General features: G+C 39.8%; 2 protein-coding genes across 3 annotated transcripts; one reads left to right on the forward strand and one right to left on the reverse strand.

Annotated features, from left to right (window-relative positions):
* The first annotated feature begins 285 nt into the window (after nt 1-285).
* Nucleotides 286-17,427, forward strand: lonp2 (lon peptidase 2, peroxisomal). The gene is made up of 17 exons (XM_005449411.4): nt 286-634; nt 2,101-2,236; nt 4,816-4,929; nt 6,545-6,676; nt 7,400-7,522; nt 7,608-7,768; nt 7,978-8,072; nt 10,012-10,130; nt 10,257-10,396; nt 12,598-12,739; nt 13,062-13,212; nt 13,530-13,656; nt 13,911-14,050; nt 15,554-15,639; nt 15,963-16,170; nt 16,266-16,456; nt 16,542-17,427. Exons 1-17 carry the CDS (start codon nt 402-404, stop codon nt 16,770-16,772), a joined length of 2,529 nt encoding a protein of 842 aa, XP_005449468.1. The 5' UTR covers nt 286-401; the 3' UTR covers nt 16,773-17,427.
* Nucleotides 17,428-17,742: 315 nt separating this feature from the next.
* LOC102079837 (uncharacterized) lies at nt 17,743-22,055 on the reverse strand. Of its 2 annotated transcripts, none has more exons than XM_025908913.1 (4): nt 21,893-22,055; nt 21,738-21,793; nt 19,732-20,581; nt 17,743-18,132 (listed from the first exon to the last, which is right to left on the reverse strand). In XM_025908913.1, the coding sequence occupies exons 1-3, from the start codon at nt 21,970-21,972 to the stop codon at nt 19,752-19,754; spliced, it is 966 nt and encodes a 321-aa protein (XP_025764698.1). In that variant the 5' UTR covers nt 21,973-22,055; the 3' UTR covers nt 17,743-18,132; nt 19,732-19,751. The 2 variants fall into 2 exon arrangements, with proteins under 2 accessions (XP_025764698.1, XP_005449470.1); XM_005449413.4 differs by lacking the exon at nt 17,743-18,132 and adding an exon at nt 19,333-19,646.
* Between the last annotated feature and the right edge of the window lie 308 nt (nt 22,056-22,363).

Genomic DNA, 22,363 nt, shown 5'->3' on the forward strand with positions numbered 1-22,363 from the left:
GTTATTTGTTTTGTTTTGTTTTTAAATCATTATGCGATCGCATGTTGTTTGTCCCTCTGCATTCACCGTAGCCCATCCAGAGGCGACAGGAAGTTACGATATGGGAGAATGGCAGAAAAAATCTTTTTTCGGATGTAAAAGTAATTTGAAAATGAATATAAAAACTCCCAATTGCGTTGTAGTTTCTAAATTGCTTCGAATACGAGTTCTCTTTTTTGTGATAGAAATTAAATGTGCTCATCAGGTCATCGATGAGAGATTTATTTTGAAAGTTCTACCCGGAAGTCTTGTGTTTAAGCTCGGCTGGCCTACTTAACAGCAAAACAAGGAGGTGTTTACTGAAGTTGTGTTATAAAACAGTCACTGGGCACCGACATTTAAAAACAAAACAAAACTGGACAATGGTCTCCAGTGGCGCAATTCAGATACCGAGCCGTCTCCCGTTGCTGCTGACCCACGAAGGAGTTCTTCTCCCGGGCTCCACGGTCAGGTTCAGCGTGGATTCCCCACGGAACATGCACCTTGTCCGAGAGCGGCTGCTGAAGGGGACTTCGCTGAAAAGCACCATCATAGGGGTGATTCCTAACACCAGAGACCCGGAGCACGACACCGACGACCTCCCCACGTTGCACAAGTAATGAACTTGTAGCTGTGTAGCCAGATAAAAAGTGAAACGTGGTCTTTCTGTGGGTTTACACGGTTGTTGTGTGGAGGTGTGACAGCTGATGGGTCCCCTTCAAGTTGTCATAAACGTGACAGGTCAAAACATCTCTGCAGGATAAGGAAGAAGATCAAATATATTTCCAGTACACAGGAATATTTTATGTGTTTAGACGTCTCTAGTGTGTGTCATCGTCAGGGGAAATGTACTGAATATTGGGTAAATCTAACCACGGTCCTTGTCTGCAGGTTTGAAATCACTCCTGCTAACGTGCAGGTCTTTATCTCTAAAGGGCTTAAAATGTCTCCAGGGAATCTCAACGCATCTTTGAGCATGCACTTCTACACTGGCAGCTTTATTTGTTCTAGAAACATCTCCACTTTTACTGTAGCCATGAAGTCGAAAACAGCCGGGCAAGCACAGAGAAGCGGACTTTAGCCTTTAATCAGTGAACTCCAGGCCAGTAGGTTACCAAACAGCGTGTTCTTGTCTCTGGATTGGTTACCAGGAAAAAGAAAGGTTTGCCACACACTGAATTAATCTGTGAGGAAGGTGGTCATTCCATCTTAAATCATCAAAATTGTAGAACATTTTCTCAGATTTCCCCCCAAAAATGTATGATTTTAACTTTAGACATATAGAATGATTGAAGGCTTTTTTAAATACATGGCTAATTTAAATCTGAAAAAAAAAATCAAGCCATTATATAAAGTTCCATATTTAAGGTTGCACTAAAAAAATATGTGACACTGCAAAATTTCCAAATGCAAAATGAAACCTGTAGAAGAAATACTTGAAATGCTAGAAGATATCAGTGGGTAAGTTAAAATAAAACACAATTCTGGCATTTCAAGGTGATGCTCTGATTATAACTGGGCTAATAATTATAACTGAATTAAAGGCTTTTACCTTTAATATTTTCTGAGATATTCATGTTGTAATGTAGCCTCATTATTTCAAAGGGCAAAAAAACAGACAATTTTTCAAGAAAATGTATCTTGAAAACTACTAATATCAACAACAACAAAAATCACTGTTTATGTCAAAAATTAAGAGCTTTTTTATGCAAATCTGAGATAGTGGAACAGAAAGACCACATTGATTCGAGATGGAATGAATAAATCCTTATAATCCTCCGCAGTGAAGGGCAGAAAATACTTAGACTTGCTCATGTAAATGTCTGGCGCTTATACAGGGTTTGAATGAAACTCAGATGGTTGATTTTCCACACACTACAGCACACCTGCTGCTTATATGAAGCTTAAAAGATACTGTGAGAGGCTCCAACAGGATCAGAGGTGTGAATACTGAGGCTTTGCAAGCATTTAAAATCAGAACAGTCTGTTGTACTGCAGAATGCAACCTTTCAGTGAACTGCTTTTCAATGGCCACCCCCTCCGTCACACACTCTCTTTCTCTCTCTGTGTGTGTCTGTGTAGAATTGGTACAGCAGGGATAGCAGTGCAGGTAGTGGGCAGTAACTGGCCCAAACCTCACTACACCCTCCTCATCACTGGACTGTGCCGATTCAGTGTATCGAGTCTGTTAAAGGAGCGACCCTTTGTCCTGGCAGAGGTAAGCCGGCGATTTGATTTGATGTTAAAATATTGGACCTATTTTTTTTTTTTTTTTGTAAGATAAACATAAACTTAAGTTTCTGGATGTGCTGTCTGTTTAATGAGCGACAGTGGTCATCATAAGTGTTCTGTACCTGTAACCAAGCCGTAATATTACTACATACTGATAATGATGTACTCTGATGTAGTCAGTGTATGTTTCCTGCAACACTGTATTTACTAGTTGCCTAAGGGTAGATAATAGAGCTGGGCGATAAAACGATAACGATATGTATTGCGAAATAACTTTTTCTCGATAGAAAAATTAAACTATTGCGATAGACCTCATCTCTCTTGTCTTCTTAAAAAAAAGAAAGAAAAAAAAAAGAACAGCCAATCCAAATTAAGTAGCGCAGAGCCGAACCAATCACAGCCGCAGCGTCACGTCACATGACTTGTTTACGTACAGCACAAGCGCCAAGGCGCACATGTGTATTTGTTTTTGCAGCCGGGCCGCCCAGGTAATGAAGGAAATGAGTTTGCCGACTAGAGAAAAATCAACCGAGAGCGTGAGCGAAGGTTACCGAAGAAAAAACAGATGATGGTTCCAATGCTGGAGAGATTGTCAAACGGAAGGGCCACAGAAGTTCCGTAGTGTGAAGGTATTTCGGCTATTTCAAGTCTGACAAAAAACAGAGTAGCGCGCACTGTAAATTGTGCCGAAAGCAAGTCTGGATATACAATAAAGCGGTGCATGCTCAATCTCTGACTGAAAGCGCTGATTCGTCATTCGGCTTTTGTCAGACTAAAGTAACTGTTAAAACTGTTTGAAAAGCTAAGCTATACAACAAGGAGAGAAGAATTTCCTTTTAGTTCTCAGTTTATTTGATATTGACAAAAGTTAGTCAATTTTGTCTGTTCTTCTGTAAAACGACCTAAGATTTATTTTTAGAATTAAAATTTTGTTTCTAAGTGGAATTGACAATTTAGTGGTCTGTTTTGTTTGTTCTATTTTGAAACTTAAACGCTTTAGCGGCTGCCTTTTGTGTAGTTTACAATATTTGCCTTTATCTGAAACTGAAGTCTCATGTTCCTTAAGTACATCTACCCTGTTGAACTTATTATGGGAAATAAATATTTTAATTAAAACAAGCTGCTAATTATTTCACATTTTACTTGTGAGCAACGGCACATTTAAATCTTACAAATATAGTTATTTGGCTTATATCGTGATATATATCGTTATCACCTGAAATGAAAAAAACATATCGTGATATGAAAAAATCTTATATCGCCCAGCTCTAGTAGATAATAAGAAATGCTCTACTGTTTCCTGTTGTTGTACAGCAATATGCTCTGTATACACACTGTTAATGTTTTTTATACCTATAGTAAACATGGCCAAAGTTTTAGGTAATGGCGTTCCCATAGTGTACAAGTAATCCCTGTGAGCCAAAAGCTCAGATTTCTGCACAGACTGCTGCAAACATTTCGTTTCTGGTTGTTTTTCTACTCTTAGCTTTACATCATGCCAATAATAGATGGCTAGGTCCTTAATACGCTAATCTCAGACACATAGCTCTAGCTGGCAGCACAGAAGCCCCACTCATCTACTGCTCAAGCCTTCTTTTTCCAAGGGCCAGCGCATCAGAAGAAATCTGACTAAAAAAGGGGGGAGAATAGATTTGGTTTGATTCAGGCAGTGAAGTGGAGGACTGCAGCAAGGCCAAGTGTAATATTGAATTTTTTGAACTGTAAATCATGCAAATCCACAGAATTAAAAGTAGAATTAGTGAATACGAATAAGGAGCAATAGTTGAACATTATAAGTCCCCTAAAAACAAAACAAAAAATCAGTCTGAGAAGTTAAACGTCACCTGATTCCACTACTTGCCAAGTCCAGCAAGAGGTTCAACAGAAGTTATAAGCTGCAGAAATAAAGTTTGTTGGCAAGTCAGCCAGACATGCCTAAGGCCGAGATTATAACTCCTTGTGCACATGGGAAGCTACAGACACACAGTCGTTCCTATTCAACAACTTTCAGGTTAGCTTAGAATGCCTGATGCATTTCATACGTGCTCCGTAGATCTACATCTATAGAAAGATGGATTCCTTATTCGGAAAGTCTTGGCAGTTTCCCTCCATGAATTACTACACGTTTGATTTTCTGTAAATCATTTAAAAGTCAAATTGTGCAGATGTGGGTGGACACCTATCGTTGTGTAGTATCTCTTTCAGGGGCCGTGTTGGGGTTTCCAGCACATGTGCATCTGGCCCATTCAGAGTAGAAGGAGTGCTTGTTTTTCTAAAACTAACTCATCACTTGTACTGCTGCGTAATCACTGACCTCCCCTGTCTATTTATTAAAATGGGATTAAATTGAGTGATAGTGAGAATAAATTTTTATTACCCGGTGTGAATTAAAAGTTCTTTTATCAGCATTTAAACAAGATCATCTAGTGTATGACTTTTATAACACCATTTCATCATTAAATAAAGTAATGAAACATGTTTCAGCATATTAGAAATGCACAATGCACAAGTATGTGTAGCCTCACAATGTGACTCACTTTTTGTTTAAAAAAAAAAAAATGACAGGTGAAGCAGTTAGATCAGTTGGAGCGGTATACGACCCCACAAAGAGATGCCACCGCAACAGATGATGGAGAGCTGGGGGAGCTGTCCGAGAAGTTCTACCAGGCTGCTGTGCAGGTGTGTGTGTGTGTGTGTGTGTGTGTGTGTGTGTGTGTGTGTGAGAGAGAATTTAAGAGAGTAAGGGTCGTAAAATAATTAATGTCTTTAATAACTGATTAAGTTAAAAACAAAAATGCCTTTGTAAGGAGGAAAAAGATGCCAAAAGGGCCGTGCAGACTGGAAGAGTGATGACTGACGGACATGTGAGGGTTCTTTAATATACACTAAAGTGTTACATACCCGCACGAGCTGTTGCCTACAAAGAGACTTGTATTCAGCAAATTGCTTTATATGTGGACTAAAACATTTCTTGATTTTTCACAGCCTGCAAAATCTATGATGTATCTGTATATTCAAAAATATCTATAATTTAGGAAAAAAATTAGACAAAACAACTGAAACGACTTTAACATGTGTTGTCTTGAAGAAATATCAACTGTTGGATTGGGGCCAGGCTGTATTTTAACGAAATACCACTTTGCATTAAAATACTCTGCACTGTGAACATTATAGTGTATAGTTAAAAAGAATTATCAGAACTGAAACAGCAGCTGAAAACATTTTTAAAACACCTACTGGTAAAATGCTGCCCCCTGCTGGTGAATGTTTTGTTAAATTTAGCAGAAAGTGCTTTTTGTTTTTTTTGTTTTTTACCAAAATTACTTTTGAGGGGAAAAACTGAGGGAATGCCACGTCTTCAGTAAATTTATATTGTTATTTGAAAATAGTCCCTTAAATTATAATGCACTTTTAAAAAAGTTTTATTTAGATTATGAAATGGCAAAATAAACACTAATTGTTGCTGCCCAGTCAAATATTTGATTTTTGGATTTTTTAAAATTTATTTATTTATTTTTTTCATCTGCAAGTCACCACTAGCAGATGATTTTGTAGAACAGCTCATGTCATTCTGAATTAGGTTTCAGGCTACGGTGCACACGCAGCATATTAAAGCTGTCTCCACAGCTTGACAGTTATTTTCTGGTTAATCTTTTCTCTGCTTTGGTTGCCAAACAGCCTAATATAGTTCTACTGTCATATTTAAATATTTGCTAGTTGTTCTTTTCACCACAAACTACTTTTTTCCTCTCAGGTATTAACTGTGGCCATACAGTCCAGTTTAAGTATCATCTATCCACAGCAATAACTCATAAAACAGCTGTTTTATCTAGATGTTGCTTTGAATATATCAGAACCTGATTTCTGTACTGAGGAGGTCTGAAGTTGGGTTTCCTCCTGACTTCTTCTCCACCTAAACCCTGTTTGCATATCAAAGCAGCAGAGTGGGATGGCACATATATGTACAAATTAAGTTTGTCCCTGTCATCTTATCATGAGGAGATCTGCAGATTGCAGCTGCCACTCTTTACATATAAAAACTTCATGTCGATGTTTGCATTGACAGTTTATGTAAGAGCGTGTTGTACTTGGCCTGAATTCTTTCAAAACTTAACCAACTTTGAAATGTCAACATTTTTGAGAATAATAAGAAACAGGCAACTTTTAAAAAATGTACTATAGGAGTAAACTGTGGTGTGCTGCAGCATGATGTGATGGATCAGACTGAAGATGAAAACATACACACGCAGTTGGACTTGATTTATTGTGTTTGTGTGTGTGTGTGTGTGTGTAGTTGTTAGGTATGTTAGACATGTCTGTTCCAGTCGTGGCCAAGTTCAGGCGCCTCTTGGACAGTCTGCCGAGGGAAACTCTTCCTGACGTCGTTGCCTCGATGATCCGCACCTCAAACAAGGAGAAACTCCAGGTGAATTCAAACTGTATACACAATCAAAGCTTTAGAAAAGCCAAGATGTTTTTACTCATTTTTTTAGAAATCAAAAAGGTTTTAATCTTGATGCAAACAGTTTCTACAAGTGTTCTAACTTCAGTTGCTCTGCTTTTACCAAATACCCATTTTAGCCCAAACTAGTTGTGGCTTAAGTTTGGCCTCTGTTGGTCTTTGAATCTGCTTACTTCTCAATTGGCCCCATGGGGATAAATAAAGTCATCTTAATCTGAATACTTAATTAATCCATTAAAGATTGTGTTAAAGCCTCAGTCAGACAGACCTAAAACAAAATATATTCCCCGGTTCCAGCCGGTTCTTCTTCCTCCCCTTCTTCTTTCCTTCTAGTCCTCTTCTTCTTCTTACTCCTCCTCCTACTTCTTCCTACTGTTCCACTTTTTACGTTTTCTTACTTTTCTTTTTCTTCCTCTACCTTCCCTTCCTATTCTTCCTTCTGTTCTACCTCCTTGATATCCACAATATTTGACAGTATACTTAGAGGAGAAAGAGAGAGGTCACTATTTGTCGGGGTTTTGAAGCAAATACAGGAACTTTCCACTTATTCTGCCATATAAGGATTTAGTGCTTAATTTTTTAGCATGAAAGCACACATTGATATGATTTTTTATTTTTTATTTTTTTTTTCCTCGACAATAAAACTTCACAATAAATAGAATTTGTCGTTTTGCATGTGCTGTGAAGGTCCTGGATGCACTGAGTTTGGAGGAGCGCTTTAAGAAGGCCCTGCCCATGCTGACCAGACAGATAGAGGGACTTAAACTGCTGCAGAAAACCAGGAAGATGAGTCCTGATAATGAGAAGAGGGTAACAGATGTGCAGTCCTTGTATGCTTATACTGTGATTTACTTTCCAAATCTCGTGCTCACATCTGCGATTCCCCTCTGTTTAGGTGTTGGTGCGTAAAGGGACAGTGTTCCCAGGTCGACAGTTCAATCTGGATGAGGAGGATGAAGATGATGATGGTGATGACACAGCAGCCTTGGAGAGGAAGGTCCATGGGGCGAACATGCCTGAAGCTGCCCTCAAAATTTGCCTGAAAGAACTCAAAAGGTAAATTTCCTCCCTCATAGTGTACCTGCAACATATACACAATATAAAGTGTCTTTGCACGTACTTCACAAACACAAATGATGATGCTGCTTTTACTTGTTTAGACCATGTTTAGATCTGGCTCTGTTTGGTGTCTGTGTAAACATGATCCAGTACTGTAATTAGCCTTAAATACTTCAGTTAGATTGATCATGTTCGTGTTTACTCAGATTGAAGAAGATGCCACAGTCAATGCCTGAGTATGCCCTGACCAGAAACTACTTGGACCTGATGGTGGAGTTGCCATGGAGCAAAAGCACCAAAGGTAAATTAATCTGCAGTTCTAGTCCCCCTCCTCTTCTCTTTATATCTGCTTCCTCTTGGTTCTGTACTGAGAAAGCACGGCATTGCTTTCCACTTTTATGCTGATGACTGTCAGATCTATGTCCCTCTAAAGAAAAAAGGCAGATACCTTACACAGCCATTACTTCAGTGTCTCGACGACATTAAGGCTTGGATGTCTGTTAACTTTTTAAAATTCAATGATAAAAAGACAGAGGTAATGGTTTTTGGTAGCCCCACTGAGACCCCCAATGTGTATGTAGATTCCTTGGCCCAGTATGTTAAGCCAACCGTCACAAACCTGGGGGTCAAAGTGGACTGTGATCTGAAGTTTGAAAATCAGATTAAGGCAGTGGTAAAATCTAGCTTCTTTCACCTCAGGCAGCTGGCAAAAATAAAGTCAATTCTTTCATGGCAGCACTTTGAGACAGTGATCCACGCCTTTGTTAGCACTCGGCTGGATTACTGTAATGCACTTTATATTGGGGTCAGTGCATCATATATTAGTCATCTACAGAGGGTGCAAAATGCCGCAGCTCGTCTTTTAACTGGCACTCGAAAGTTTGAGCACATTTCCCCTGTTTTAGCTTCACTTCACTGGCTGCCCATTTCTTTTAGGATTCATTTTAAAATTCTTTTATTTGCTTTTAAAGCTCTCCATGGCCTCGCCCCATCTTATCTCTCTGAGCTGCTACAGCCTTATACACCCACCCGCTCTCTCAGGTCAGCTGATCAGCTGCTCCTGAATGTACCCAGGACTGGGCGTAAACTTAGAGGAGATCGTGCTTTTGCTGTAGCAGCTCCAAAACTGTGGAACGAGCTTCCTTTAGAGATTAGACAGGCCAGTTCTTTACCTGTTTTTAAGTCACTCTTGAAAACCCACCTCTTTACCCTGGCCTTTGACACCACGTGAGATGTTGGTTTTTATTTTTATTTTATTTTTATTTTTATTTCAGTTGTTTTTAGGTGATTCGATGCTGTTTTATCTTGTTTTTTATTTTAATATAGGGCTGTTTTAATTTTATTTATTATGTGTTTTATTTATTTATCTTTGCTGTTTTCTGTTATTCTATTGTTTTAATGTATTTTCTGTACAGCACTTTGTTCCTGTGCTGGGTATTTTAAAGTGCTTTAGAAATAAAACTGGATTGGAGTGGATTTCAGACAACTTTTAATGGACTTCAGCTCAGTTAAACTCTTTGGGTTTAGTAGATTTCACTGAGCCGTAGTAGTGACAGTAAAAACTTTATTCTTAAGATAGTTACATAAGACTTTGACACTGAGAAGGCTTTGATATGCAGCTGTCTGCTTTCCAGGTCAAAGCATCTACTGCGTTGATTAAGGCTGTCATCTTTTTAATGTGTTGTTAAACAATAATCAAAATGAAATAACCAAGGGTCGTTCTCAGTCTCTGTAGGTTTTAATTCGCACTTTTTAAGCTACATTTTTAAGGTCAACATATCCTGGACACCAATTATTTGAAAGCTTGGAGTTGTATTGTTAACTCATTGAAGTGTTATTGGCTATTCATAACCAGCCACTTTGCACATACAGTTAGTTGGGTGGACTGAATCAGGCCAAATTAAATGGCGCTACACAGCGTCCCAGCATACATAATAATACTTGAATTTCACAAGAACTGTTCGGGTTTGTCCCTGCTGATTGCAGGCGTAAACATGTAACTAAATATAAGTAGTGACTCCAAATGTTAAGGGACAGGGTTCATTTAGCAGCAGTGTCAGAGGTCATAACCAAAGTATGCGCTGCTCTCTGACACTTTATCTGATTGATGGACCCCAAAAATTTGCCAAACCACTGTGGGACAAATCTTTCACTCGGTTTTTGATGTCTGTCCCGTGTAATGTTTCTTTGGTCTCGCATTCAGATTGAACTCACCTAAAACACTTAAACAAACCTTCTAGACTGCTTGGACATCCGAGCTGCACGAACCCTATTGGACAACGATCACTACGCCATGGACAAGCTGAAGAGACGCGTCCTGGAGTACTTAGCTGTCAGACAGCTGAAGACATCACTCAAGGTGCTTCCTTAATATCCCAGTCTACAGATGCTTAAAGATGAAATCTTGTGTTACACAAAGCACTTTTCTTACATTTGTCATGTATTAATCTTTGAGTTTCATACCGCTGTATCTGCTGTTTTTTAGGGCCCCATCTTATGTTTTGTGGGCCCTCCTGGAGTCGGTAAGACGAGTGTAGGACGCTCGATTGCCCGAACTCTGGGCAGAGAGTTTCACCGAATTGCTTTGGGAGGCGTCTGTGACCAGTCTGACATCCGAGGACACAGGTATGCTCATAAGATTGTTACGCAACTGAAGGGTTCGTGTCCACAGTGTAGACTCTGAGTTTTCAGGTTGTCCATGTATAGCAACAACCAAAAAAATAGGAACTACAATAGTAGACCTGAGATATGCTAGCTTTTTAACCGTTTTACCAGAGAAAACTGGGTTTCTGGTTCCCAGACAGCTGATTCTGTTCATCTGGACACTGATTGTTATTGTGGCTGTTGACTAGTTAATTGAAACTTTTCCATGTGTCGCTGTTCAAACACATCTGAATACAATTAGTAGGTCATTAGCCACACTCTATAGAACTTGACTGCATGCTGAAGTGGCAACCCCTAACCCTACTCAAGTAAATTTAAGTAAATGTACCTGTAAGTGTTTGGAAAAATGACAAAAGTACTTTTATTGCACTATGTTCATTCACTCATGAGCTGCTGTAACATAAATCAAATGGCTGAATTGCCACCTCAGCATGCAGTCAAGTTCTATACTCTTACCAATGACCTACTAATTGTATTCAGGTGTGTTGCAACAGGGACACATGGAAAAGTTTCAGGACACCGGCCCTTGAGGACTGGAGTTTGAGATCCCTGGTCTACTCACACCCACCCACAAAAAGCGCGTTGCTTTCTTCTGAATAGAGTCTGCATTTTACATAATTTAAATCCCCATTTCCCTGCAGCGTCATTTTTAAAAAGTAGGGTAAAGATACGAATTCTAGACTTAGGACACCAGCTGAATGTGCCAATATTTTAATTCCTGAATTTTAATAATATATTACTGGATGATTCCACCAGGGGGAACCCCTGAAAACTAAGATAATGCAGGTAAATACTCACTTTGTCTTTCGTCGTCATCTTCAAACTTTGCACCATTTGTTGACACTAATGTGTCCACTGACTGCACTGCATGCTCATAGTGGCCACAAGTGCAATATAAATAAATATAAAGCAATATGTAATTGTAGAATTCAACAGGTAGATGGATCTTTGTTCTTTTTTCTTAGGCAGGATGCGTGCCAAACAGCCTTTCATTGTTCTTGTAACAGTGACAATAAAAGCTATTCTATTCTATTCTATTCTATTACTGTAATCTTGTTATGTAGAAATTTTTTAAACTGGATAGAGAAATGTGCTTGAGAATATTGTTTTCATGCTCGGACTTAAATTGCTCTGTGGATGTGTGTTGGAGCAAAAACATAAGCTCGCCTAACATAAGGCATTACATTTGATGCTTTATAAATCACACTCACAAATAATGAAGCTCACTATGAAAAATCATGTATTTTATTCTAGGTTTTTCCTTAACGCACCCCACTGGGAAAGCTAGAGTAAAATAGTGTCTTTTTTATTTTATTCAGTCCAAAACCTGCAGTAAGATGTAACAAAATTTCTTGGCAAAGCATGCTGATACCATTCAAGCATCCCTTAAAGTCCACTTGGGTTTAATTTAAATGAAGGATAAAGGACATAAATGGATTCGGTCAGTAGTCTGAAAGTATTCGGCACATTCGTTGGTTTTGTTTTCTTCTGACCTGGACTTTTACTTTTATGTAGATGACCTTATGTAAATATAAGCTTTGGTTTTCTGTAAAATAAATAGAGGTCACTGGTAGTCTGTGTTTGTTAGAAAGTCTTAAAGGTTGTTAACAACTGGAATGAAGACCAATTGTGGCCAAGCACATACACCACATCACACAGATCCTGTGGTTACTGTTATGGGTTTCATGTCTGGAGTCTCTGTGTGAGCAGAGAGGCGAATGGGGCAAAAGAGTTCATCTCAGGTACATGGATGGTCGTGTTGTTTTAAATCAATACCTCACATACATATTTACACTCAAATAAGAAACATGTGGATGTCCTACCAACAGCAGAAATAAGGACCAGACTCCTTAAACAGTTGATTATACAGTTTGTTCAACTTAAAAATATTTCTCATGTTCTTATTAAAATTTTCAAATCATTTTTATTTCCTACCTTCGAAGCCCACAGACCACTTTCAGCCAGTACATGCTAGCAAACACTCAAAGCTTGCTTGCATTAGCTTTATTCACTACAGAGAATGTCGCATCTGTCTTTATTTTTTCTCAGATATTATTGCTTGGTAATTCAGTGGATATCTTTCGGGTATATCGTGAGGCTTTGGTTTGCTTAAACCTGAAAAGTTCACAGAGCATCATTTTGCGTCTTTGCCATGTCTCCAGGCGTACATATGTAGGGAGCATGCCCGGCCGCATTATCAATGGGTTGAAGACAGTGGGCGTCAATAATCCCGTCTTCCTTCTGGATGAGGTGGATAAGCTGGGGAAGAGCCTGCAAGGGGACCCTGCAGCTGCTCTGCTGGAGGTCAGTCTGTTTCTCTCTCAGGTTCCGTGTGATGTAGTATCACGTCTTCTCTGGTTATTTACTCCCTAAACAAAACCTTAATGTTTTGAAGGATTAATTTTCAGTAGCAGGTGGAAACATGCAACATATCCACCAGTTGGTTGCTTCCATGCTAAAGCTACCTAATTAACCACTACAACACATAATAATTCTCATAATAACACAAGTGTTATTAGTATTCCTGCCCCATGATGCCAAAAAGTTCCCACTTACTACAGTTTGCACAGTTTACAAAAAAACACACACACACACAAAATGAAAGGGTTTCTGTGTGCACCCTAAGGTCCTGGACCCAGAGCAGAACCACAGCTTCACAGACCATTACCTGAATGTGGCCTTTGACCTCTCACAAGTGCTCTTCATCGCTACAGCAAATACTACAGCGACCATTCCCCCGGCCCTGCTTGACAGGATGGAGGTGCTGGAGGTACCAGGTGGGTTTAGTCACTTTGTTCTGACGAAATATCTCCGCAGATTTATCGGAGGTTATCATAACAAGAGAGTATCTATTTTATTTAAAATACTTTCCCAAAACTCCACTATAGAAGTCCAAAAAGTTTCCAATTAAAAGAAAAAATATTTTCCTGTTAATTGGGCACCTGTGTTCCTCAAAGGGCATGACATAATCCAAATTTGAAAGATACAAATTAGGAGTCATTTTAAGACCAGAGTAAAATCGAGCATCTGCTCTCCCCGTTTTTCTTTTTTTTTTTTTTGTTGTTGTTGTTTTTTTTTATTACTGTTGTTTCAGGCTACACCCAGGAGGAGAAGGTGGAGATTGCTCACCGCCACCTGATTCCAAACCAACTGGAGCAGCATGGGTTAACCCCTCAACAGCTGCATATACCTCAGAGCACCACACCGGACATAATCAGCAGGTACAATCCCACACAAACTCAGTCATCGTCACCTGAGATTGTAAGACTGCATAGCCATTTAAGCTTTATGTTAACGGCAGCACACAGCGGCATCAGTGTGATTACAGTTACAGGCCAAAACAAAGAGCAAGTACATGACTGAGAGTCAGAGTGTTGCCTAGTTTTTAACCCTACCTGATCACACTGTGACACTCAGTGACAGCTGTGTTTTAGTCCTCTGTTATTTGTCCTTCTGTTTGTTCTTCCTCTTTTAGATACACCCGAGAAGCAGGTGTGCGCTCACTAGAAAGGAAGATCGGGGCAATCTGCCGAGCTGTAGCTGTCAAGGTTGCCGAGGGTCACACACTCACCAAGACAGAGACTTTGACCCCTGAAAACTCAAAACAGCATGGAGGTGAGGGTCTGAACCTTCCATCTGCTTTTTTTCCATCTTGGTCGGGCTGTGGAATTTAATTTGAAGCTACACACTACAGCCCGCAGCTACACACTAACAAAGCTTGTGCATTAAATACCAAATGTTGAGTCATTACAAATATTGAAAGACAAGGTACAACAGAAAAGAGCATCTTATTTAACACCCTGTGATTCAGTAGCTTAGAGAACCTACTTTAGCAGCAATACCTTGAAATAACCCTTTTCTGTATGACTTCATCAGTCTCTCGCATTGTGGTGGAATTTGCTCGAGAGCTTGGGGTCATTGTCCTGTTGCATCATTTGAGCCCAGCTTAAGCTGTTGGACAGATGGTCTCACATTTGACTCTAAAATACTTTGGTGTACTGAGGAGTTCATAGTCTACTCAACGCTCAGGTGCTCAGGTTCTGTGGTAGCAGAGCAAACCTCACGCAAATCGTCACCCCTCCAATTCTGTGCTTGACGGCTGGTATGAGGGGTTTCTGCAGATATGCTACATCTTTGTTTTTTCCCAAAAAAAGCCATACTTGTTCAGCCTTTTTCTAATTGTACTGTCGTGAACTTTAACATGTAACAAGTTAAAAAGGATTTTTATGTAGCTGCGTAATGACCTGGATAATATCCTAAATAAGTCTTGTGAAGCTCATTGTGCAGTTTCCCACTCAAAAGCATTGGATATTACGTACTCAGTTTTTGATTTGTCTGCGGGATTCTCAGTAGAGTAAATAAAAACAAAGAACAAACAAAACTCATTTTTGTATCATTAAGTAGCAGATATGAAGATTGGAAATTTTGTATTAGTGGTTTATTTACAGTGAGAGACAGAAAAATGGGATAAATGTGACATTAGCATTTCTTTCTGTTCTCTAACACGGCCTTTGTGTTTCCAGGTAACCGTGTGTGTGTGTGTGTGTGTGTGTGTGTGTGTGTGTGCGCGCACAAATGATGCATGTTCTCATGCATTTGTTTTGCGTTTTCCAAATGGTAGTGGTTTTTGATGTTCATTTGTGATATTTGTGTTTCTGTTTCACTTTTTTGTGTGTTTTATGTATGTGTGTTCACGGCTGGTTTTTCATTCTCATTGGCAGCTATGTCACTGCCAGTTTATTTCTTTTCCCTGTGAAGCCTGGTGTATGTAGTGTTTTTTTTTTTGTTTGTTTGTTTGTTTTTTGTTTTTTTTAAACTCTAAACAATCTCTAGTAGTAAGAATATTCCTTACACCTAACTGCACGAACATGGGTATAAACAACACATATTGTTTCTTTTACATGTAGCTTTCTGAACCACAGGCTACAAAAAATATGGATGTAGCCAATGTGATGTTATCTACAAATTTGTGAAACCCTTTTCTGAATCCTGAATGTTACAGGTGTTACCATGTTTGTTGGTTTTTTGTTGTTACTAGACAGGAACTGAATGCAGTTAATCACACGGCAGTCTTTGATTTAGCTTTTAGTGAATGTTTTGCTGTATGTTTGTTTTCAGACAAGGCAGCACCTCCAGAGTTGCCCATAGTGATTGATCATATCGCACTGAAAGACATCCTGGGGCCTCCAGTGTTCGAAATGGAGGTAAGCAGAGAGAGAGAAAGAGCAGCATGTGCAGTGTTCATAATCCACAAGGTTATTACAGAAACATGCAGAATTTATTCCCATGATCATTTTTGACCACCTGAATTTTCTGCACCTCAACCGATGCCATTGGTTTCCATCACAATCCATGACTATAAAGGCAACCTGTGAGCAGATCTCTCAGCTCCATACAGCTGCTGCTCATCCACTCAGATTAAAGTCATTTGCCTTTCTCCCTTCATCTCTCCAGGTCATGTGGACCTTGTTTTCTATGTACTCTTTTGAGGATTGAAAAAGATGTTTTCATGTATGCATATTGGCAGGTCTCTGAGCGGCTCACCCTGCCTGGTGTAGCTCTTGGCCTGGCCTGGACACCGCTTGGTGGGGAGATCATGTTTGTGGAGGCCAGTCGGATGGAGGGAGAAGGTCAGCTCACTCTTACGGGTCAGCTGGGAGACGTTATGAAAGAATCAGCCCACTTGGCCATCAGCTGGCTCAGAGCGAATGCTAAAACCTACCAGCTCACAAACAGTGAGTCCAGATACACCAGTGTTTATATTCTATTTTGTAGTTCTAGAGAAATACAAAACAACTTATATTGTGCAACTGTGTGTGTGTTTGAACAGTGGTGGGGGGTTCAGATCCATTAGAGGGGACAGACATCCACCTCCACTTCCCCGCTGGAGCCGTCACCAAAGATGGCCCCTCTGCTGGCGTTACAATCGTCACCTGCCTAGCTTCACTGTTTAGCGGCCGACTGGTCAGATCAGACGTCGCCATGACTGGAGAGATCACGTTAAGAGGGCTTGTGCTGCCAGTAAGTTATCGTAGTAAACACACATACAATGATCATCTCTAGTCCACTCTAGTTTTGACAGACAGGTGTGGCCCGTCCTCTGCAGGTGGGCGGGATTAAGGACAAGGTGCTGGCTGCACACAGGGCAGGAGTGAAGCGCGTCATCCTCCCGAAACGCAACGAGAAAGACCTGGAGGAGCTTCCAGCAAACGTCAGAGCCAACCTAGACTTTATCACAGCCACAAACCTGGGCGAGGTGCTGAACGCCTCTTTCGATGGAGGGTTTCCGGGAGTAAGCGGCACACGTGCACACCCTCAGCTCACCAGCAAACTGTAACACACTGCTCAAAACACATTAACAATGTAAGGCGTCTTTGATCTTGGATAATTAAGCTGTGTTTTTTGATCCTTAAAAGTGCTGTAAGGTCTTTTTGCAGATGACTTGTTCAGTATTAAAAAGCTAACTTGAAGATGGAGCTGAGATGCAGGAGGATTCAGTTTACAAAGTGCCCAGCTCCTCTTTGCTAATAGCACACTAATGTGCAGCCAGCTCAGAAGTCACGGCTAAATATCATCATAGTGGGGCTTTGTTTTTTCATTTCAGCTGAATAGCTCCTTCTTTCTTTTACATTGACCTTGTATTAGTAGCCTGGCTATGTCTTCTGAAGCAGGGGGACTAGTGAGTGATACATGCCTTAAAGATTTATACGGGTTAAATTTGTGCGCTGAAAAAGCCCAAATGTGTTTGATGAGTGCTGCTAAGGGAAAGAAATTGATGTTTGTTAATTGTAAATTGTTCTCCTTAATCACACATTTTATTTCATTATAGTTGGATTTTTGTCAGTGGATCATGTCATTCACAATAACATTTTATTTAGCTACACTGATGGTGACGAATATATTCTGTGATTAAAAACTGCAAAGATTTCTTGTTTTCATTTCCTCCACTCTGTTGATAAATTGTAACATAAAATAAATCAAAATTCATTTTATTTACTGTGACATTTACCGATTTAATTATTTAGCCTTGATTTTTCCTGCTCTTGGGACATTTAGTTGGACAAAAACTAGAACTGTACAGTTGAACTTGAATGCATCTTAAGTATACCTTTTTTTATGCTTTAGCCTCAGTGCTTAAATTCAAGGATTCAAGTGTGTACAGTACAATATTCAGATGATTAGCTGACTAGTATCTTTAATTTGAATCGTAGAGGGAAAAGATTCCATAAATGTGTTTTACTGAAAAGCATAAAATGGAAAACACTAATGTACAGTAATTTGTTCGACTTTTAAGCAGTCTGAAAATATCACACAGATGCATTCATTGGTGACACCATAGAAGACAGTTTCTTCCATGCAACCTCATTTTGGTCATAAACAGTAATACTGTGTAACAGCTTGAATAATTGCATGTTTAAAAGTGCTCATTCATTGTAATAAACATTTCAGCCTCTTGGGGGTGCTATAGAGTCTTTAGATTTACTAAAGACATGAGGCTGCACTTTTCTCAGCCACACCAGACTTATCAAAACCTTTAGAAGATATTTCTGTCCCTTTATTCTGCCTCCTCATCCTCTGACCATATTCCAGCTAAGAAGGAAGCAGACAAAAAGTGGGGTCAGACCAAAGCGATGTGGAGGTGCTCGCCCAACTGCTCTGTCGGGGGCCGTAGATGTGCCCACCCACTGCTGCAGCAGCTGGAGAGGCCAACATACAAACAACATGGACACATGGGAGGCAAGAAACAAAACCAAATTAAATCAGATTAACACAGTCCAAAAGATAAAAGTGTGACCAGCATAGAAAATGGTTTGACCTGGCAGTCGAAGTGGAGGCTGAAAGGGTCTAAAACTGCTTCCTTCTTTGCAACTGTGAGACATTTCACCAACACAAACTCCCTATTCTATTGACTGCATGTGTAAAGTGCAAGAACGCAGGTGTTGTGAACTTTTATGTTCCTGTGGGCAAACTCCATACTCAGCAGGAAAGCAACAAAACAGTGTCTGAACAAGTGACATACAAGAGGTATACAGGAAACCTGTAGGAAAGTATTCAAATTCCATTCGAAAAAATGCTAAATATTAAAAAAAAAAAAAACCACACAAAAAACTAGGCAGGTTTGAACAGGTTGAACCACATTTCTGTCAGGGAAGCAAGTGGTGGCTATAGAAGGTAAACTAAAAACCAGGGGAGAGAAAAAAAAAAATCCAAAGAGAATACAGTATCCACATCTGCATTGTGTAAAACTGAAATGTGGATTAATAAGCTGAATGCATTTATTAGAATTAAAATTTTAAGTAATTTGAAATCCTCATTTAGAAATATGATTAATACATTACATCAGAGCTTTTACTTTTGGTACTTTTCAGAGCCTATTTTTATTACCTTTACTTGGGTAAAGGAGTTGAATCAGTATATTAACTTTTACTTGAGTATTTAACACCAGTATCTGTACTCTTAAGTATAGGATGTCTGTACTTTTATCACCTTTGCTGATCTGTTGAGGCTTTTGACACTTTCAATTGAAACTCTTAGTTTGGAAACTTCTGTTTTGTTTTTTTTGTTTGTTTGTTTGTTTGTTTGTTTTTTTAAGTGGTGATCCAGTGCTCAAAGCAGAGAAAAATAAAGACAAAGCAGTCAAGCTAAATAACTTGATAGATTAATAGAGCTACAGTCCAAAACCTGCGAAAGAAGTGAACAGTAGTGGATGAAGTTGGAGAAACCGTTTCCATCATCAGTTTTTCCTAAGTTCATTATTAATTTCTGTTCGTTTTATAGCAGATATAATCTTGTACAACAAGAGATTATAGCAATATTAAAAGCAATCTCATGGAAAGCACTCAACTGAAGTTCCAAAATGTTAATATACAAGCAACTATTGAAGGACGGGACATTGATTCAGTTTAAAGTCTGGGATACTTTTAATGGTGCAGATACAGCTCAAGTGAAACTGACGACTGGACTTAGCTCAAAATGCACATCACCAAAATATTTAGTCAAAATCAGATTCAACGGCTTTCTAACATTTGGGCATAGACTTGTTGCTTCTTGCTTATGAGGACAAGACTCAGACATGAGTGGTCATTAGCTCTTGAAAATTAACCTCAACCCAAATGTTCAGCTATTCTTTCAGACAACCTGACAAAAGAAACTACAGAAGAGCTTTCACTTTATTTTAAATACAGGAAATCATCCTTCTTGCACTGCAGAGCTGTAAGGGAGGAGACATTTGTGAGGAACAGATTTTAAACCAACGTGAAATGTCATGTTGTAATAGCCAAAAACTAATGACCCACCTCTGCCCTGTGAGTTTGGGTCATCTCTTCCATCCATGCCAGTCTGAAGCTGACCGATGGAAATTTGGCCAAGGGTCAGAAGACTGATGCTTTACATGACCCCAGTGAGGTCCACGGTAATGCCACCAGTAGTCATTCCACGTAGGATTCATCTGGGAGTTGTAGTAGCCACTGTAAGGGTCGACATATCTTTGAGGATGACGCAGCCTTGATGGGTGTTCTGGTCCATCTGGCTTTGGAAATGCAAACTCCTGCAGGCGGCCTTCATCACGATGCTCGTGATCCTCACGATGCTGGTCAGGGTACGGCCTTGTATGAACTGGCAAGTGCTCTGTTTGACGACCCAAATCGTCTTTCTCAGGCCTGTGTCGACGTCCACCGTGATGTTCCTGGCCACCTGGGGGGCGTGGAGAACCACGTGAAAAGGGAACGTATAAGCTGAACTGGTAGCCCAGGTTTGAAGGATCATGGGCATGGTCTCTGCGGGGATTATTAAAACTGTTGTCAATAATAAGGCCGCTTGGTCCGTACCGAGGACGATAAGCACCATCACGAGTGTGAGCAAAAGGAATCCTCAGGCTTATGTTAAAGCTCCTGGGCTTGGCCACAAGATGGTTTCTGTGTGCTCGTGGCTGGAGCAGAGATGTTTCCATGGGTCTGTGGGTAGGAATATTAGAGCGTGGAAGATATGATGTTGGGGATTCGACTTGAACCTGATCACGCACGTTAGGGTAGATCATTGGATCCGTCGGCCTCAGAGCCCTCATGTACTGGAAAGGACGAGGATTTCCATACACATCTTGTTCCCCTCTTCCACCCTGCCATGCTCTAGGCTGCACAGAACTTGTGGCTGAGAGAGAACATGGTATGAATACAGATTATAAAGCTGGTAAAGCTTCAAACACATCTATATGTTCAGTTTGTCAGTTGTTTAGATAGAACTTCAGTGTTGAGTTTATTAAGCCAGTGTCAAAGACATTTGTATTCTTATACCCTTTTAACAGAAGGAGGCAAGTTTGCTTGATCCACTCACAGAAAGCATAAATTTATATATTTTTATACCATCTACAGTTACCCAGTTTGAATTTTCCTTTTCCAAATTTAACAGGGAAGAACTCCACCTTTTTAAAGTGATTACTAGAGTAAAAAAGATAAAATGCCAGTGAAACAGCCAAGCTTATGATAACTGATTACATAAGTTGAGATTTTGGTATCTAAACTTCTGCAAGTTCACCTAATGCATCATACAGGTAACCTGTAGAGCAGGGGTGTCCAACTCCAGGCCTCAAAGGCCAGTGTCCTGCAGGTTTTAGATGCATCCTTGATCCAACACAGCTGATTTAAATGGCTAAATTACCTCCTCAACATGTTTCGAAGTTCTCCAGAGGCCTGGTAATTAACTAATCATTTGATTCAGGTGTGTTGACCCAGGGTGATATCCAAAACCTGCAGGACACCAGCCCTTGAGGCCTGGAGTTGGACACTGCTGCTGAAGAGTCTCCCCCCCCCCAACAAATGAAACCCAGCTGTGATGTTAAAGCAGTGCAATCTCAGCATTACAGGAGCTCCAAGTGTGCAGCTGTCACATTAGCAATACTATAGAGCACAGAGTGGTAGTGCAATTAACAAATCAGTAGATTTACCACTCAATGTGCTGCGATTCATTTAAATACCCTGCTTTAACCGAATTAAACTTGCCAATTTGAACATGAGGCATACAGACCCTAACCCAGTCTCGATAAGGTACATTGGTAGACCCATTTAATGACCAACAGCTTTATCATCTGAAGTGGGGAGAGAAACAACAACAACAACAACCACCCACCACCACAAATTATATACTACATAATTTGTTCCAGTGTAAATACTATTATAAAACCTCTTTCAAATATTATCTAAAGAGATGCTGCAGATTCTGGGTGCAGGCATGACTTCACTGGACTCCTCAGGTAAGACAGAAAGTTGTCATTTCATAAAATCATTAGAGCAGGTTTCAACATGCTCACCTCTTGGAAAAGCCGAGGAATAGTTCACATCACTCAAAACATAAAGCAGTAAAAACCTGTCAAGCAGCACAAATACAGTCAAGATAAAACCAGACCAAAGGTTCACATTCAAGCACAGGAAGTGCATATCATGAAAATACATTTAAACATTGTACCTTGCAATTAACAACCGAGCAACCATGACTCCAGTAGCTGCACTCACTGTCCTCACAAACCCTCCAGCTGGACTGTGCATGCAAAGCACTCACACTTCCACAGGTCCACACACACCAGCTACTCCAACCAAACACCAGTGTACATCTGAGTTACGTGTTTAGGACATGCTGCTGTCTTTATAGGTCCTTCCTACGGGCAGGTGTTTCCAATCAGGCTTTTTAATGAGAAGTTGAACTGAGGTACCCAACAGGTCAACCCCCCACTTCTTTTATGTATACATGTTTATTTTGCTCTTCACTCAAACTTTTGGGGAAACACAAACTGTTACTCCAGGTAACCTGTTAATCCAATCAGAGATTACTAAATGGTTAAAAATCTGTCTAGATTCAAACTTTACACAGGAAAAGTGAAATAAAAACTGAAAAGTTAAACTTACTTTGTTTATTTATTTATTTATGATACACTGAATT

The sequence above is a fragment of the Oreochromis niloticus genome, linkage group LG7 (genome assembly GCF_001858045.2).
Source record: "Oreochromis niloticus isolate F11D_XX linkage group LG7, O_niloticus_UMD_NMBU, whole genome shotgun sequence".
NCBI classification, from domain to species: domain Eukaryota; kingdom Metazoa; phylum Chordata; class Actinopteri; order Cichliformes; family Cichlidae; genus Oreochromis; species Oreochromis niloticus.